The sequence below is a fragment of the Haliaeetus leucocephalus genome, unplaced genomic scaffold, assembly GCF_000737465.1.
Source record: "Haliaeetus leucocephalus isolate CR32 unplaced genomic scaffold, Haliaeetus_leucocephalus-4.0 Scaffold984, whole genome shotgun sequence".
NCBI classification, from domain to species: domain Eukaryota; kingdom Metazoa; phylum Chordata; class Aves; order Accipitriformes; family Accipitridae; genus Haliaeetus; species Haliaeetus leucocephalus.
In genome coordinates, this window is record NW_010973420.1 from 3,727,636 (window position 1) to 3,747,727 (window position 20,092).

Sequence of the window (20,092 nt, forward strand, 5' to 3'; positions counted from 1 at the left end):
TTGTGCAAGCCTTGACATAAAATAACTTCCAGCTTTTTAGTTAGTTAGAAATGGTTACATGGTCTGTTTTCTATTGGGTACACCACCACCCCCCCTTTTTTTTTTTTAACATGTGCTTTAATAAAATTTCTTTTCAATTTTGGTTCCCAGAACCTCCTAAGATTCTTAAGCATTTCAATAAGATTATTTTCCAAGAGTATTATTGCTGCCTATGAAGATTCTGGGTTTTTTTGCCAAAAGATGGAGGGAAAGAGAGGAGTAACTGTGATCATACTCACTTCACAATGTTACTTTTCAGAGCCAGATGCTATAACATCATGATATACACAAAATTACTAGAATTATCAGTGTTTATAGAAGATATTCTGAGTGAAAGATTAAATTTTCACTCAATCTAAACATGGGCCTCTAAACATACACACCAGAATTGAAGAAACCCCCCCCCATATTTATCCTGGGACGTCAGAAGTCAAACTGCAAGCAAGACACAATTTTCAAGGATGGTTGATACCATATTAAATTGCACTGTGTAGAGCGCACAAAACTAAGTTAATGTGACACTGAGGAAGATCCATTTCACCCTTGTCAAGACATACTTTTTGATACAATTAACCCATAGCTAAAAATTTTCCTCTAAGTCTGCTGGCCTAGCACTCTCAGTGCTTTATTTTGGCGACTTGGTCATTTAGGATTCTTTTATTAGAAGAACTGAAATAAAGTTGTCAGCTCTTCAGGTGATGTCAAGGGGGCATTTATCAGTTGCTGATTCAGGTTTAAAGAAAGGTCAAATTGTTGAGTGTTTCTGTAGACTGAAACTTCTGTATTTTCCCTCCTCCCAAAAGGATTAGAGTGAAACTCTGAGTACACTGCCCAGAAGGATGAGTATGAACAGCAGACTCAAGCAGTAAATTGCAACAGATTCCCAGCTGAAAAGTAGATCCAAGTGAACGAACTCTACATAACTTAAAGCAATATCATGTCTTCTGGTAATAAACACAGTTTAAACACCATTGTACGTAAAGGTCTAGGCCTATTTCATCCTCTTATTTGACAGATAAGCCCTTTTGGAAAAGCAAACTCTCTGTCTCCTCCCTAGTGAGCCACCTGGCACCTTGGACCTAGCCCTGTCGTACAAAAGAGTGACTCTGAATAAACATTGGGCAATACTATTGCCTGTTAAGAAGAACATTTATTACTGGATCATGTTTTGTTCCAGGAAGTCTACAGACTACTAAGGACCCTGCTATCACAATGTTGATAGTAGTTACAAATCCACAGTTAGCTCCATATGCTTAATAGCCTGTATCTGGGAATGCAATATTGCCCTAAGTGTTAAGCCAAAAAACCAACAACAACAAAATATCACAAAACCCAAACAATTTTTCCTATATTAATTACACCTACTGCAGAAAAGATCATGCTAATAGTGGACAACTTTTGCATGAACTGGGCTGCTTTTACCCACTGTAAAATAACAGTCAAAGAGAAAAAAACCGGTGCAGTGTAAAAGTTGCCATTCCATTTCCTGTTAAATATCTCCTAATTCAGCATGAGCTATATAATAAGACTGTAGCCTTTGATAAACTGAATGAATGTATTAATTAATTTTGCCTGCCAGCTCACCTTACTTACACATACTGACTCAATATTAAATAGAATGTCAGGTGCTCACCTCTGAAAAGACATGGACGTGCTTATTAATTAGCTTTGCTTGCCAACTCCCTTTAATGAGTTGTTGGACTACTGAATAAACCAGTGTTTGGCTTTTCAGCGAGGTTACTTTGTACTGAGCCTAACAGTTCTTTGCTAGACTATTATCTAGTCTCTACTCTTGCCAACACATGCTATAAATGCTCGTGCAGTTCATACTGAACCAAAACGTGTTTGAATCCTTAGATAACCAACATACCAGAGGGTGCTACTGTACTTTCACTTCCTAACACCTTCTTCTCTGGTTTCCCAGTCTTTATAACACTTCCAATGTACTACAGACTGGTATTTTTAAACACATTTGGCTATTTTAAAGCTATTATTTTTTCCTTCAATTTTATGTTTATAAGTTTTTGAGGGTTACATACAATTAGTCTTTTATGATGTTGGACACTGAATGGGAAAGTAAGAGCATTGATGTTCAGGCAGAAACAAAGTTCTCACTATAAACTTTGATTTGTAAAGAACTCCTATGAGTATGTCTCTGTTGACTAGTAGAAATGCTATCTGGCTTACTTTGCTTTACACATAGAACTCAGTACTATTAATGAAGGTTCTATAAATTGCTATTCCAGAGTTCCTCCTAGTGCTCAAAACCAAAATTATATTGAGCACTTTTCAATAAGTATAATGAAGCCTTAAATAGGAAACAGTTGACTTAAAGATATTTTAAGTAGAAAAGTATCTGCTCATATCATTCTACCTTATCACCCTCAACCTTTTCCTATCAAAACCAACCATGATATTAAAGTCTTTTCACAACTGATTTTTTTTTAATAATTACATATTGATTTCTTAGAGTATCTAGATTCTTAGAGTAGATTAAGGAGTCACAGCACCAAAATCCATTCATTTTAACAAACCATCAGCTAAAAAGACTTTATCATAAACACTAAATGTTAAATTAATATATTTGCTAGAAGAAAGTATTTAAATTTCTTGTGATATGCCCCAAACTCAAATTTTAAATTACCTTGCTTAAGGAGAAAGTAGAAATTTCATCACTGACTTGAATAAAATAAGGGTTAAGTCAGGAGACAGAACTTTACAAAAAACAATTCTGACAACTGTATGTCTGAAAATGTGAACACAAGTAGCCAATCCTTCCCATCATTTAAAATACTGAACTTCAGCCTGTAAGTTTTACATTTAATTATGTTACACAGTGAGAAGTGGCAGAAGTTTTCAAAATTCATTTTTGCAAAAATATTTTTCTTGAAAGCCTTTCCAGCAAAGAACATCTTTGTTTTTTCAAAGATTGAGAAATAAAAACTGATATAATGTTAAATGGTATGAAGATCACTGTATAATTTAGGTTTGTTTTTTTTTTAAAAGCCACAAGCCAAGTTTGAAGATAAATGCTGGTCTTAAAATAGTTTCAGCTGGGAACTTGTGCATACATTTACAGAAGACCATCTAGTCACTCATTTGATAAACCTAGCTCAGTTGCATCAACTGTATTTAATATCTCAGGTATACTTATTCAGAGTCATGCTGAAGTATTGGCCTTTAACAGTCAACATTAAATATGCTGCCAAGATTTAAAACTCAATGCAGTCATAATCAACCAGTTGTACAAGCAATATTACATTGATCACCACCATTCTGTAGAGCAACCTAAGCAGATAAAGAAGATAGAATTCTGTCAAAAGGCCCAAGTTCAAAGAGGACAAATAGGACCAAGCAGATAAGACATAGTACTGCCAAGAGGCCCAAGTTCAAACAGGACAAATGCCCAACACATGACCTGATCAATACCAGAAAGTACACGGTCTTCTCAAAAGACTTTGGCTTGAAGAGGTATCTCTGTTAATAAAAGAGGAACTGCCTGAGGCCACAAGGATGATTTCACAACCAATTCAAAAGTAGAGATCTTTAAGAAAGACCTCCAGGAAGCAGCAGAACAGAAAAAGAAAAAAAAATACCAGATGTAGAGCAAAAAGCAAATGAGCAATAAAGGAAATATGGATCAGGAAAAAACTGATCTAGTCAAAGGACAATGGAAGAAAGCGAAGAGATTTGAACAAAGAATGGTTTGGTATGAAAACATGCAGAAAACAACTTTGGTGTTAATTGTTTCAGATTGTCTATAAGTATAAATTCAAATACGGAAAAGTCCTCAAGTAGGAACAGTATACTGAATTTTAAATATGGAAAACACAGATATTCATAGCAGGCCATATATTTGCACAGCCATAAAAGTCTTACATACTAAAGAATGCAGAAATGGTTTATAGCTCCTTCCTGTTCTCCATATCTCACTAGAGATTTCCCAGAATAAATGCTGCTAGTTTCATGTAGCAAATGAATGGATATACTACTTTGCCTGCAAGCTTGAAGACGTTGGGGGGGGGAGAATTTCAGAAAATCCATTTCCAACCAGTTTTAGGTTTTGTACATGAAGTTTAATGTTTTGCTTCATCTTGAAACAATCATGTCTGGATAACTAAATTGCTTAAATTTATCAGGGCAACATTTCTATCATCATTGACCACTCACACCAACATATGCAATTATTCAATAACACAAGAAACCATGGATCATTTGTAATACAAATAAATACCTTCTAGAGATTACATATATATAAGCAAATTTATTATGTTTGCTACTTATAATCTGCTAGAATGCTGTTTTCTCATGGCAGGTATGTTACACTGAAGACCCATCTCTCCTAACATGCATTGCATTCTCCTAACAGTTGAGAGCTCAGAAGCGAGGCCCTGTGACCGGCGTCCTCAGGCTCTGCTCTCTATGCCCTCTTCTGCCCCCAGAAAGCTTGCAGGTTCCTTCTCACAAAGATCCGACCCTCTTTCTGGAGTAAAACGAAGTAACTTTTCCAAAAGCTCCTGTACATACGAGAATTAATTTTGGAGATTTTTTTTTTTTTAATCTGATTTCTACTACGGTAAAAGCAGTGAGATAATTTTAAAATATATACTTAACAAATGGGGAAAAAAAAAACCCCTAACTAATGAATTAAATACTGTTATACGGCCACATTGGGAATCCTCCTTTTGGAGAGGGATTTTTCTGGTATGAGACACAGCAACTTCAGCAAATGGAGCTTAAACCTGTTCCCCCAGCAGACAGGACGTACCAGTCAATGGTCCCTTTGCCTGTAGAACTACACATATTCTAGGGATTTTGCTCACATTGCAACATCAGCAAGAACCATTATTTTATTCTAGTCAGCCACCACCAGTCACTTGCTAATCCAACATGGCTACCAAAACTTTCATGGATAGTCCCAGGCAGATAAGACATGCTATCAATTTTTAACAATAGAATGAACTTTTTCAAAATGTTTCAAAATAAAAACAGGCTTAAGTCTATTCCCCTCCATCCACCTCCCAAATTCAAAAGAAGCTGGCAAACATTTCTTCTTAAAGATATCATGGCAACCTCATGCACCTGAGTCTTTGAAGACATCTAGGAAGACTGAAGAAGTCTGCCAAATAAAATTCAGGACTTTTAAGCAACAATGCAAGTTAAACAGCTCTAAATAAAAGCGAGAGAGGAGGAAGGTCTCACTAAATTGTGACGAAATAGTGACCCAATTGAAGAAGAATTCTAGGGGATTCCAAACTGGGTCCCAGATTCAGGGCATTAATTTTAAATACCTCATTTAAAATTCAGTTTGCTGTCACTACATGAACACGACTAGATAGAAAAAAATGACAAGCTTGCAAAAGCGCTGGGTTGACTCTCCAGGGAGGGACGCCAGCAGTCACCCTCGCACAGTAAACAGTGGCTGGAAGTGACTTGTAAGAGCACGGCTGGCATCGCCCCTGCAGGGACGTTTCACGTCCACAGAGCAAGGTGAGGCGTCCCTCGTAGCAGCTGCTGAGCGTGGGAAGATTTATAGGCCAGAAGAGCAGAACAGGAGAGGCGCAAAGATTTTTACATCCAGGAAATGGTATTGATTGCCGCTGCATAGCAAGAACCAATATATTTTTCTCTACAATTTTAAGCTGCTGCTGCAGTGATGTTAACGTCAGCATCAATACCTTTGGAAAAGTGGGGCAGCAGAAAGCACTGCCAGCATCTCATGGCAAAACACGCCACACTGATATCCTTGTTAAACAGGATTAACATCAGGAATTAAAAATAACATCTAGGTTTCGGGGAAAAAAAAAAACAAAAAACCAACACTGATTTCACCTTAAAAGTCTTTGTATGTTGGTAATGCTGAAACAGTTATTGTGATAAGTTATTTTTAGATCATTTCAAACTCTCCAGATCTTTTGCCATGCACACTCTTCAGGGCTGAAGGCAAAAAATCTCCGTTTGTTCCAAGACATTTATTTAACATTCAACACAAACATTAGTACAGGCTTATTCTCAGCTTTTATACAGTATTTTGGAGCAGTGGTGCACATGCATGTTAACAAACTGGGTGTATTCTTTGTCCTCTAAGAGGTCACTTTAAAACAGCCAATAAGACAATTTGAGCTTAATGACTTCTGCCATCTGATATTTCATATTTAAGCAAATTACTTCAGCTACGCTACAGCATTAAACAAAACCAAACTATCACGAGCAACTCATTGAAGAAAACAGAGCTGATCTTTGCACAGCCAATACATTTACTCAGCTAAAACTGTTTTCATTTCTCTGGTAATACAACATACTATTCATATCCATCTTACGATCCAGTGTGCATGACAGGTTTGGATGACAGTTCACTGCTGTTGTTTCAGGTTATGGTTTTTACTTTGTGGGTTGGAGCAGATTAGCTTTCATGTTTATAAGCAGGCAAAGTAGCAGGAGGGGTAATACAATCACAGAGACTTCCTTGGGAACAAAACCAATGACGTTTATGCCTTTTTCCTTAGCTATGTTGTAAATTTTTAAACTTTATTTGTAGAGTCCTTCAGCACCTATAGCTTTGAAGTATCAGTGACGGACAAGGCCAGCACCAGAAATAAGCAAATTTAACTTCCCAGGGCCAGCTACAGCACTTGCGTAACGGCCTCACGTAGCACCGTATTGCTCCTGTTTGATGCGTGCATAATACTGGTAATCACCAATAATTTACTTTCATGGTTTCCTTCAGCATATTATTTCTTAAGCCTGAAAGCAATTGTTCCGAACACTTAACTACGCGCCCTGTTCTGCAGTTTGTTTTGCATCTACTCGACGTACGTTAATGAACCAAGAGCCAGGGTCAGCTCTGTCAGACTGCCCCTGCACCTGCTGAACGCAACTGCACAAACTCACTGACTTGAGAAAACAATAGAACAAAGGCAAAGCCCAAGGCCCTCACCGTCATCACATGAGATGTGTACAAAGTCAGCAGGTAGGCACACCTTAACGCTTGAATAGTTCTACAAATTTACACTATACTTTTGTAGGAAACAGGGGTGCTTTTGAAGTTTTTTGAGGTTTTTTTCTTTAAGCAAAAACTAGACAATTTGCATAGTGATAGGTTCTGATTTGGCCAGCCTTTTCACTGTTGTTTTACCCTTTTAATCAATTATCACTCACCAACAGGAGTGATTTTCACCAAGACAGTCATCTTTATGTACTCCAAGATTTCCATGGGCTAAAAGTCAACTGCGAGACTACAGTTCAAGAAAAGGCATCTATTTTGGCTGTAGTACCACAAGACTACAAATGTCAAGCTGGATGACCTCTGCTATCCGCGCAAAACCATGCAACAGTCATGACCCTACTGGCAAAGTAGAACGATGAGGTAATGCAACAATTCTCTACTACTTCAGGGTTTTTTTTAATGAATGCAAAAACACTTCAGGGTGTAATTAAAAAAACCAACCCAAACACAATCAAACAAAACAAACCAACCAGTGGCTCAGAAAGCAATCATCATTCCTTTAAAATTCAGACCCTGTGCCAGGGAATGGGTGGGGGCCAACACGCAGCTGAAGTGAGGCAAGCACAAGGAAACTCACGGTGCTCCAATTTGCCACTCAAACTTCCAAACTAAGGTAACGACTTGAAACTGCTAGAAAAATTGTGAAGAAAGTACAAGTAGATTTGTTGGATTGTTTAAGCAAAGAATTAACTGCGGTGCCTAGAATAATGCTTATGCTAAGTGCTAAGATTATAACTTAATAGTTGTACTGTAATTTTAGAGCATTACCATGTATTTGTCTTCCTGCATTAATGCTGACATGATCCTCAACAAATAGTACTCAGCCTATAGCATCTGCGGCACTGTGCCCTCATTTATGAAGTCAAAGTGAAATTCTGCTGCAGTTAATAGGATACTTATTGAATGCATTAAGAAAATTCTCCTCTCATTCTTTGGTAACTACTTCAAGGGCAAGCTCTCCTTTTCAAGCACACCTGTAAAGAAGTGGGCTATTCCCAATTTTCCCTCATCTCCAATGCTGATCAGAAAAAAGAATCATGACAGCTTTTGAACTACTCTATAAATTTGGTCGATTTTCCTTCCTCCTACTTATTTTTTCAGTCTTTTTGTAACTTAGAGGACTACACCTAAACTGCCCTCATACTGAAAAAGACGGTTCCTCTGCGGGAAGTGGTGGGGAGGAGAGATTGACACAAAATGCAAAAGGAATAATCAAAGGAGTAGCACAGCCCGTGCAAGCTCAGGTTTTCAAGTCTTTTAACAGAACTGACTCAGCTCACAATCCACACAGGAACTGAGTATCTGCAGTCCCTAAAGAATTTAATTTGAAAGCAAAGAGGAAACAAGGGCTAGTAAATGCTATTGTTACAGAAATAGCAGCTACATACACCCAGCTATTTCTATTATCCAACAGAAATACTCTGCATTTAATATAATCCGTGGTTGCATTGCCAAGTTCTGGACTGGCAATAAGGACAGGACATTAAAATCCATTGTTTTACCAGCTCCGAGGCAAGGACAAGGAATGAGATTCCTAATGAGCATTCAGAAAGGAATTTTTTTTCTTTAAAAGTTCAAAAGAAAGTTACTATACCATGCAGCAAGCTATGCCAGACTATGTCACCTATTATCAGTGAAAATAGGTTCTTTATGTCAGAAGCGATCATCATTTTTTCAAGATGTGTGGGGAAGCCTTCTTTGTCCTTACACCTTTTGGGATGTGCAACTGCAAGCATATTTTCTAGAACACCTAGACAGATGTGGAAAAAAATTACTGGAGACAGGGTAGAAATAATTTCTAGAGATACTTAGAAGGCAAGTCAGAAACTACGAATGCATCACATTAAAGGAAATCAGTATTGAGGAAATGCAGTTATGTTTGTCTTGGAAGCACATTGAGTTGACTGCCAAAAATACATTTTTGGCTTTATTTTCTGCTCACCTCACCTTTATAAACAACAGGCATGTCAAACATCATCAATATGTGACTTCTTGGAAAACAGATGGAAAGAGTAAATTTGATCAGCCTAGATTTGAAGGGTAAGTAGCAATTGCAAAAGAGGACAGGAGGCCGGAAATCATTACTGCAGCTGACACTGTACTTATCCCAAGCCTGTTCATATTAGTTATCATCAAAAGAAAAATGACCAATCATTCAGTCATGCTAATTGCACTTGCAAGACTACTAAACTTAGACTTGCATATTGAAAGCCACTGCCCCATTTTATCCAAACACCTTTTACTCTTTCAAAACATAACATAATCCTCTTTCATGAAAAAATATAAATGCAATGCTGAATAAAAAAACATTTCAAGATTTCAATTATTGTGAGGAACAGCATTGTCATCATCTGTCCAATCCACAGATGATCCTTGCAAAGACTTTAGTAGCAAAGTTTTCCAATTGCCATGGCTCAGCTGGAAGCAGCATCGCTGCTAGCAGCGACACTTGGCAAAAAGTTTGGGAATGCCTAATACAGACGCAGGTAATTGGTTTATCTTTAAATTTTAAGGTGTCATTGTAAAGGGAGTACTTTTTGCACCCCTGTAAGCATCAACTGAGACAACTGATTAAGAGCTGTGCTCTTATGTTCCCTCTAGCAGGGCCAATCACAAAAGGATAAAACCACTGCATGTCAAAGGTTTGCTTTCACAGGACACTGACAAAATAAGGCAGAAACCCCTTTCACTTTCTCTGATATACTGCAAAGACAAAGCTTAATTTCATCAAGGGCAAACTGGCTACATCGATTGGATTATTCATTTGGTATAATGGACCTTCCTTTCTTCCTGCAGCTTTCTCAAAACAAGAACAAAATTAAGATAAATCAGCTCTCACTCAAGGCTGACACACTATATACATTTATGGATTTCTAACCCTGCAATACAATAGAAGCGAGGTAATCATTACACGATTTTTTTTTTTCTCTGCAGTACTGTTAGTCTTACATAGGCTCTGCAGAAAATAGGCATGCTTTGTAAAGGAAAGGCTGCAGCATAGCTCAGCAGCAGCTCCACGCTTCTCTCCTCCCTTCTGCTCTTTCTTTCCCATTACTGCTTTTCCTTTCCCAGCACAGAAGCCACCACTTTGATACACGTGCATGAAAGCGCACACAAGAGAATACCTTTTTGATCCTCCAGGCAAAGGACTAATTGCCTTTTGCTGAGGGAGCACCACTAACGTAATCCTACTTCGCAATTTTGACAACTGACGTAACTGCTGGAGTTTATGAAATGTAAAAATTACTTCCCCCATCGTTACGTACACTGTTGCTATTATGTTAAAGATCTGGCCTCATCTTTTTTCACACAATAAACGAGCTGGTTATGCCAACAAACTCAAACCACTATTTCTACAAATGGGATTACACATTTATCAACTGCACCATATAATGGCAACACTTTCCATCACTTATTATTTTGCAAAAAGGGAATGACATACTGTATTGCATCATTGTATTTAGATCAAGGAGAAATCTGTGGCACAATACATTATGGCAAATGTTAACCTACAACAACCTCTTTACAAAGAGGGAAAGAATTACTTAAAGTTGCTGGGCCAGACTTTCTTTTGACTTAGAACACATTGTAGTTGTAATTGAGCTAATTACAACGAACAAACATCAGACCTGTGCAGAACAGGTGCAAAATCTCACACCCATTTATTATTATGTTCATCTAAATTTGAGGTGCAACAGCAGAATGTATGCTTGTAGTCAGTAATATTGCCTGCATGTATTTAATGTACAGTCTTAAAGGGAAGGGGTGTTCGGTTTGCATGAAAATAGCCTCCTTTCTAGAAGTGTTGCACCTGCTGAAGTAAGATCATCACTGAAAGGAAGATGACCTCCTGGGTAATCACATAAATAAATCAGCACTGGCTTCAGAAAATCTCTGATGCTACCTAATACAACAGGCAGAAGGCATTCACTTGCTTTAAAGTAAGGTTAGCAAAGGAAGAAAGCAATGCCAGCTACAGAGAGAAGCTTTTCACAAACCATTTAGGATTCTCAAAGGAACAGGTGATCTAGCTTATGTTTATTTTAAAAGCTTCATGGGGAAAATGCATCATGCAATATTTCTCTAGCTTTCTACAAGTAAATGAACAAAGCCAAAGTAAATCAGCAAGTAGCACGATGTGCCAAAATCCAGAAACAAAATGAGCAATGAAATTGTACTTATCACCTAGAAAAATCTAAGCCATTCATTTGAGATGCTTATGTTTGGGTAACCTTTGGGAGAATGTTTGCTGTTCCATTACACAAACAATGGAAATATTAGATAAGGAAAATAACTGCAGTTGCCAAGAAAGCTCCATGCACTACTCTCAAATCATTAAACGCGTAGATACTATTTTATGGATATATAACATACTGCATACAGCAGGAATGTCAAACGTACAGAACTGTTTCATCCAAACCCTGTTTGCATGGGTCCCAGGAGTGCGGTGTAGAAATCCCTAGACCAGTACATCTGCATGGCACCGTGCTGATACACCCGGCGAAAAACTGAAATGTAAGAGCCAACGTCAACTGCGCTAACGCCAAGTATTACAGCTTTAACAGGCATGTTATATAGGACTTTGAGACAGTACTGTATGCCAAAGCAAATCTCCTTGCCTCACATGAGTTATTAACGCACAACCATCTTGCCTAGATTTTTTCCATCTGTTCGCAATCTTGAAAGACCTACTATGACAATGGTGTTTAATGCAAACTTGGGTCAGACCCAGCGTTTCCCCACAGAACGGAGCAGCAAAGAGCCAGATAAATAATAATCGCTTCAGCGCTTTTCTCTGCAGCGAGCGAGCGGGAGCCAGCGGAGTCCCCCCGGGTGCAGGCAGGGAAGGTGCCCAAGGGGAGGCCCCCAGGCACACACACACGCTGCCCGTCCCGTCCCTGCTTCCCACCCGTCCCGGGGGGGCAGGCACCGTTCTGGCTCCCCCAGGCCTGCCCCCAAAGGTAAAGGCGGTACAAATCCATCCGTCGTACCTGTCAGGGGTTCAGCAACTGCCACAGTAACTTGGAAATGAAGTAGGGTCAGAACCCGCCTGCCTTCCTAGCTCAGCAGCCTCTGACTGCAACAGGCAGTAACTTTGCTAAGCACAGCTTGCTGGGGAGCGGGCAGGGGCATTCGGGGGGGTTGTGGGCACCTGAACAGGCCAGCAAGTGTTTGTTGAAGTGACTACAGAAATATGTCAAGTTATCACAAGTTCTTACCAGTTCAACCATGCTTCACGCTGCATGAATAACTAGGCGAAATAGGAGTTTAAAGTTTGTTAGTGGTTTTTTTCCCATGCAAGGTAGGAAAGAAGCGTTGCAAAATGCAACCCTTAGAGGCCTTTGCCGTGCCAATACTGAAGGCTTTTTTCATGGGGAAGGCTGTTTTCATTGTTTAAACCAATCCTTCCATGTGGAGAGAACATGTACAAATAAGGACTAGATGTGTGCTTGGAGTTTGGCTTCTGGCCTGGGCGTGTTGGCAAATTGGCCTGAACTACAAGTCATGTTTTGACACCATAAATAAGGTCGAGGAATTAGACGGCACAGCGCTCTGGAGAGAGGATGAGCGGGTCTTCTCCTACAGTGCTTTTAGGATGCTGCTTTGAAGATTTCCAAAGTACTTCAGCTGAGCCTCACGACCAAATTCTTAAAATCTACTTTAGGAGAGCTGGCAGCATAGCTTGTACAAAAATCATTTCATGAGCAGAATAGTATTCATCCTAACCTTGAATTTAAAATAAGTTAAGAAAATCTTGAACTTACACATAGTATTTGATGGTTTATGCACGATTAAGTGTATTCTTTTAACAACAGCTAAAATTATGAAAATAAGTAAATTGGTAATAGCATCATCTATTTTTGACAGTGTGGTTTTCTAGATTTCAATCTCTGGCAACCCATTATTTTATATTTCTATTTTAAACTTAGATTTGTCTCCATCAATCATCTTTCATTCCTTTCTCAATTTGTTTCCAAATTCTTTACATATCTTTAGCTAAGTTAACGCATAACAACACAGTGGTGCACCTAACTGAAATTCAGTATGTACTAGCCAGATTAGCTTCAAAACAGAATAATAACTTATTAAAGGTGTATTTTTATAGCAGCAAGCTTGAGGAACCAAAACTAGCGAGTACTAAAAGCAACTGATTAATTTTGTTGTATTCAGTATTTCTTCGTCTTTTACCTCACTGTTAAAATTGTAAAAGGCTTTTTAGATTGGAATAATGAAAAATAAATACACCTACACAGTTGGCTTAATTGATACTCAGTCCATATCTCCCATATAACAAACTTGCATTTGAAGAGAGTCACTCATATCTTGTATCTAACTTAACTAAGGGTAGTTATGATGATTAAAAAGTCAAGTTCTACGCTAGAAAGATTATCATTTAACTGCTAATTGATACTTTCCCTTGCCATGAAGCCTTTTTACAGTATCCTAAGAGAGCTACAGCTAAAAAAACCCAAACCTTGCATTTTTCATATTAAAAGTAGGTTCCACCGGCTCACATAATAATATCACATCTAAAATGTTCTCGCACTCCACCAGACCGTTTCTAGAAATTTAGCCTATTGGGTGTCCACTAAACACCAACAGAAAAAACTTCTCCTATAGTGCTGTAACATTACCACCAATGGGTAACATCTTTTGGAGCTGCTGCTTCAGGCCTGATCACACAGACATCACCATGGGACAAGTTTTTTTCTTTATATAAAAATGAAAGAAGCATCACTATACACAGCTTCACTTTTCAGGCACACTGGAAATGACTCCATGCAAGTATTTTAAGCAAGAAATCATGGAAGTTAATTCACTAACATATTCTTACAAGGAATAAACGTTTTTGTAATACAAAGGGAATGTAGATGAAAAACTTACTGTAAATCGGTGCATACTACATAAAATTATGGGTAAAATACAGTTAAGCACTGGAAAGAGTGGATTCCAATCTCATTTGGTATTCATCCAACTAACTCATCACATTTTACCAGCTGTCCTTCATAAGGTATCACTAATGCTCGAGTGGGCCTCAGAGACTCGGATTGCATGGAAAATTATACAACTGTCATCACAGCTCTGCCCAATGGGGGATTCAGTGTTGTTTTGCAAAATGACAGCAAGCTAGATCCTGCTTATTTTCGTATTACTAGAATAATGAAAGTGAAACTAATCTGAATAAAAATATTTTTAAAGAAAATTCAAGGAGACACTTATTTGTATTTTTTCATATAAAGTATTTCCATAGATTTTGGGGAGATTCTTTTTATGAATGCTTAAATGGTAGCTTTTCGTTATAATATAATCACTTTCATGCAGGAAATCCCTTAGGCATAACTGAGAGCTGGGATCCACACTGCATCTATAGCTAGAAAAGCAATCAAAGAAAATTTAAAGAAGAGACTGAAGCCTTGTAAACCATAATAATATCATGAATTCATTCAGCATGCAAATAGTATTCTACTCAACATTCAGCAGACTTTTAAAGCTCCACACTGAATTAATACATGAGTTCAGAAAGCACTAGTAAGTGTATCTTCACAACAGCATAAATAACATTTGAGTTATGCATGAAGCATCTTACCTTGAGAATTTCAAGGCCTTTAAAACAGAGCTTCAAAAAGGCACTTTTAGTGTAAGTGATTGATTCTACCAGTCCATAGGTGGTACATCAAATATTAACATGGGAAATGAATTGCTGAGTAAACTCTAAGATAACTGCTACTTCTAATTTTCTAAATACTGAGGAAGTAAATTCAGGTTACACCACATTTTACCAAATTATGAAGTGCCTGCTTCCGGGATACATTTTTTACCTCTGTTCCAATAACTACTTAAGCCATACCCCACAAAATGAGAGACTTTCTGAAAACAAGTTCTGAAAGAGCTACAAGCCTAGGAAGAACCAAATTCTACAGTCAAGTCCTTTTTGCTGTTTCATTCATATTCACCCAGGACTCTTGCTCAGCAAGAGTTTATTTGGTTTATTGAAAGATGTAGTGCCCTGCAGTAACGCTTATTCTGTTATTCCTCATAAAATGGTGTAAAATGTGCAGCACTCCAAACTACAAAAAATAGTGGGAGTTCAGTTAACTGTGCTTCACCAAAAAAGATGCTGGTTGGAAAAGTGCTTTTCAGGCATGGTGGCAAATTATGGGATTTCATAAAGATATTTCACGGGGAATCCACTGTTTGCTGCAAATACCAAAAGATAAAACTCTTTGGGAGCCTCCACTATGTATGTCAATAATTTATTCGTAAATCTTGTCTACTTGATGTTAAAATTCCATTTCCATATAAGAAACTATGATGTTTCATTCCTCTAAGAATAGTCATATCTTCAAGAATATCCTCTTCACTGTATTTAAGTTTCTTCTCTGCGCTTGGATACAAGAAAAGTAATGGCTAGGGACTTGTATCTAAACATATGCTTATATCTGAGATATGCCTTTAAAGTTTTTCTATTGAATTCTTATGGATACTTTCTCTCAAATGAAAATTTCTGAGTTTGACATGACATATTTCAGAGAGATTCCATCCTAAAAGGGGTTTTCCAAGTAAAACAATTAAGATGAAAACTTAGTGTGACTGGGAATACCTATTATGTGATCTAATTTAAAATTAAAACCCAGCAGAGTCTTCATGATTCCAAGGCTATGCTGATTGCCATTTGAAGCTGGAAATGTTTTTCCCTAATGCACAAGTGATGAAGTGCACGTAAGGCTTAGAGGAAAGTTACCTTATCTGAAGTATCAGATATAGATTACTGCTGGAGTCAGCATGCCACACTAGTTGGATCCATACACTCTGTTCCGATATGAGGAATTAAGTTTCCCTGATGTCACAAATTGAACAGATAATGCAATTAACATTTCCTTTGAAGTTCACATTGACCATAGAATGAGTTGGCAAAACTTTACTGAATCAGTCACTGAAGTGATCTTGGCTCACACAGACTGAGACTTCAGCTTTGACAGTCTATAAACCGCTGAATCCCTAGTGGGATATTTATAATCAGTGTTTATTCTGTCATGTAAATATAAAGATCCTGCACTTCTGTCTGGAATTCCCCAGATGTGTCAGGGATCTGTCAGAATCGCTGCATATTCTCTGCAGAGTTGCTTCTCTCATGTGCACCAGCTATTAGGCCACTCTCTGAAAGACTGACGGACGTCTGGAAACCCCACACGAGTGGCAGGGTCTCATTTTCCTACCTCAGCGCTCCTACTGGGAGCAATCTCCAGGTAGGAAAAGAGGTCCTGTCTGAAGGATCAGATCTTTGGGCAAGACTAGAAAATAGGACAGATCTGTTATAAAATGTTCCATTTGCCACTAGTTACTCTAGAATACAAGAGTACACATGAATGCTGAAGCACTATCGGAGTTGACTGCTCATTTTAATACAGAATTAGCTTAATAATCCTTTGCTGAAAAGGTACCATTCACAGTTCTATAGTTTCTAATGCTTAAACAATACTAAGACTGTATATGATCAAGTGTAGAACCATGAAGAATTTACTTGAAGACTAGGCATTGATAGCTGCTCCTTTGGGACTCTTCAACTAGCGTAATTTATAATGTCACACTATCTGATGCTACAATTGACACGTTTATGATTACACCAATAATTCAAGACTTTCAAGCATTTAAACAGAGGAGGTAACTAAATGATTAATTTAAAAAAGGAGAGGATGGAATAAAGCCAAGACTTCTATCTTCTTGAAAAAGAAAATAACTTAAAATGAACATCTTGGCTGCTTTACAAGACAAGATAAAAACTATAGACTCAAAGACTTTATAATTTCCAAAAGTGTTAATATTCCTTGGAGATGAAAATACGGTGATGAAAATAGAATTCTTAGAATTAAAGAGAATTTTATTTGCGCTAAAAGAGAAAGAATTGGTGAAAAGGAAAATTACATGAGGAGAGGGAAACATCTCACTATCGTCAACATTCTGTGGGGAGATATTTGGGAAGACTGTTGAAAACCAGACTACTGTCTGATGATCAGGTAGAGAACTCCGAAAACACTTAGAAGAATAGATATTGAAAAAGTGATGATGCGTATTATTAAACATAGGAAAGTAAGGAGTTTAATTATACATACAAAAGAAATCCAACTAATAAAAACATTGATACAGTCATATATTAATTACTTAAGCAAAGCTATGTATGGTAATACAGTAAGTCAAGATTAGTAACCACAAAATATGTATGTATTACATATTGATCTACAAAGTAAAATAATGTGTATCTCATAAGGTCTTTTCATGTTCTCAAGATGTCCAAACACCTAGAAATTCTTCCGAAGTAACTAGTCTGCACCTTCTTTGCCCCAATATATACGTTAAAGCCTCTTTATAATGCCATAATACAGGTGCTGATTTTTTTGTCTGCCTTTTAAGGAAGAATTAATGCATTTAGCTGTTTGAATAAACAGCACTTCTTTTATTCTCATGCTAGCTTCAGCTATAGCTAGACTGGTTTTATCTTCTTTCTCTGAAGACTCCTCTTTTGTTTTATTATCGTTGGGAATAACGGCAGCGCCATGAGAATTGTGTTCAGGTTTGAAACAAAACCTCTTTCTTTCACTATCTGGAGAGCACTCATGCAAAGTCCCCTGGTTGAACTGAAGTGGAATATGCTTACCTTCTGTTGGTGATGTCTTCAGATGTCTGCAGAGCCCCTCTGTTTCCCCATATGTCTCTTTAATTTTTACTACTGCTTCTGTTCCTCGAAGTTCCATGAGGGAGCGCAGTTCTTGCAGTGTGCACCCAAACTCTCCTGCATGGTTGGCCTCATTTCTTTGGTTCTTGGAATAAAAATCGCTATTTGTCATGTCACCCATTGTTGCTGATTATATTGCTCCACTCGTTATAGTTGATACAATCTTAAAACTGTTTAAAAATTGCAGGAAAGGAATCTTGAATTCCAATCTAAGAAATTAAAAAGAATCCAGTGTGTGTCTGGTGAGCGATGTGGAGGATGCCTCTGGCGTGTAAGGTGTCCCTGACTGACTAGTGGTCCGCAGAACGGCTGCTTTCAAGGCTGCAGACCAGCTGTGCTCCATTCACCATTTCCCATTATGCTGCACCCAAGCTGTAGAATCTACATGGTCATTTCTTCCTCTGGACCTTTGGGAACAAACAGAAAGGACTCATTACAAGAGTGAGCAATAACGCTTTACAAAGGTGATTTCAAATTTATTCTATCATTGCAGTTTGACTTGTCATTTAAGAAAAGCTAGGCAGAAAAACTGTAGAGGTGTCCTGTAAAATGCTGCAGGTAGTCAGAGCTAGCATCGACAACAAGGATAACACTAGCTCTGCCTTAGATAAAGCTCTCTACAGCTAAACCACCAACAGCAGTGTTGCTTACTTTAATCAAGTCCCAAGAGCACCTGCTAAATGAGATGGCTCATGAATATTAATAAGTAAGCGATTAGTCCAGCATGCTAGATGCACCTCCAGTATATGCTCTGGTTCATACAGCCACATCAATCTTTCATCTGACAAGAACAAAGACTCTCTCATAAAGGCTACAAGGTAACAAAAATTAGTTAAATGCTACTAGTTTTCACAATGGGTTAAAGCAAAACTGTTTTTCAATGCAAGGACAGTAAAACTGGTGGAAAAACTAGAGCCACCATTACAAATTCAGAATACATTTAAATACACTACATCTTGCAGCCCTGCCTTCTGTGGAAGGAAGCATACCCCAGAAAAGAGAGAAAATGCTTCAGTGTCTTGGTTTGAACAGCCAGAGCTATGTCTCGTACAAGGCAGCTGTTGGGTTGCTTTCCTCCAGCGCTGCCCGTGAGCCCCCTCACCCACAGCTTCGCCTTGACAGCGACAAACGTGCGAGCACGGAGCCAACACACACAGACACGCACGAGTACAGATGCACGCAGGGTGGGGTTGGCTTTTTTCTTTTTTTCTTTTTTTTTTATCTCCCCCCCTCCATGTGCAGTGTTGAACAAGTCACATTTGGACCATCTGGGAGACAGTTGATTACTTGCTAAAACCAGCCTTTAAAACCTGTTTCCCCTTCCCATATTCTAATGAAGTTGGTTTAAATACTGCTGAAACCAGCAATTATATTTGGCACAGAGAGTTTTAACAGAGATTAAAGGTTTCCTTTTGGCCTCAAGCGGGTTAGTGTGAGCACACTGTCTAATCTATAGGTCTCAGAATAGTTTTCTCATAATAAAAAAGATCTTTAAAAGAGCACACCATCAGCGTAATGACTGACAAACCTGCCACAGTCAAAGTGCATATTCTGAACTTTCTACGTACAGTCATACACAGTGGAAATGAGTCCACACATAAAGGACTTGAAACACTTTGGGATCCTCTTTAAGTCCCAATTTTATATTTGTGCAACAATCTCCCACCCACATATAGTTGACATAATGTGTAGGCTTGGTATTTCCACTGACCTATACTGCATGGCTATTGCTCTGCATGCAGGAAAGATGAGGCGCACTGTATGCGTTCATTCCTCTGCCCACAGTGACATTACCTGCTTTGGAGCTGTCTAATATACCTTGATCAATTAGACAAACTGAACCTCTAACAGCCCTCTCATTTACAGATGAAAAAGTCAACATTCCTTCTATTTCTGTGGAGAGGAGAAAAAAAAGAAAAAAAAAGGAAGCACCAAAGTTTCACTACAATATTACAGAATGCAATTAAAATAGCAGCCAACTGCTACGTGCTTCTTCTACCCATCCTATTTATTGACATATATTCTAATGCTAAGAACTTCTGCCAACCTTGGTTTCACATATTCACATATTGCTTTTCAAGCTCATGAGAAGAGCAGAATTTCAGCACAAAAATGCTGCTTACAGTGAGCAATAAAGAGAAACTGGAAGTAGTAATGAAATAGGGCCTTTACTTGCCAAGCGATAGCCAAGGAGGAGATATTCTGCTCTGTCAACAACACTCAACTTTGCATGCTTGACAGTGTTCACAGTATCAGTTCATTTCTAGATAATTCCCTATGTATAGCATGCAGAAAAGACCTTACTCACTACTGCT

General features: G+C 38.2%; 1 protein-coding gene across 5 annotated transcripts in view; it reads right to left on the reverse strand.

Annotated features, from left to right (window-relative positions):
* The window catches only part of ATP2B2 (ATPase, Ca++ transporting, plasma membrane 2), a 194,570-nt gene extending 176,672 nt beyond the window's left edge, over positions 1-17,898 (reverse strand). For all 5 annotated transcript variants that reach the window (XM_010584463.1, XM_010584461.1, XM_010584460.1 and 2 more), the window contains exon 1: positions 17,700-17,898. In XM_010584463.1, coding sequence (XP_010582765.1) covers positions 17,700-17,898 — 199 coding nt within the window. The remainder of the gene's footprint in view (positions 1-17,699) is intronic.
* Between the last annotated feature and the right edge of the window lie 2,194 nt (positions 17,899-20,092).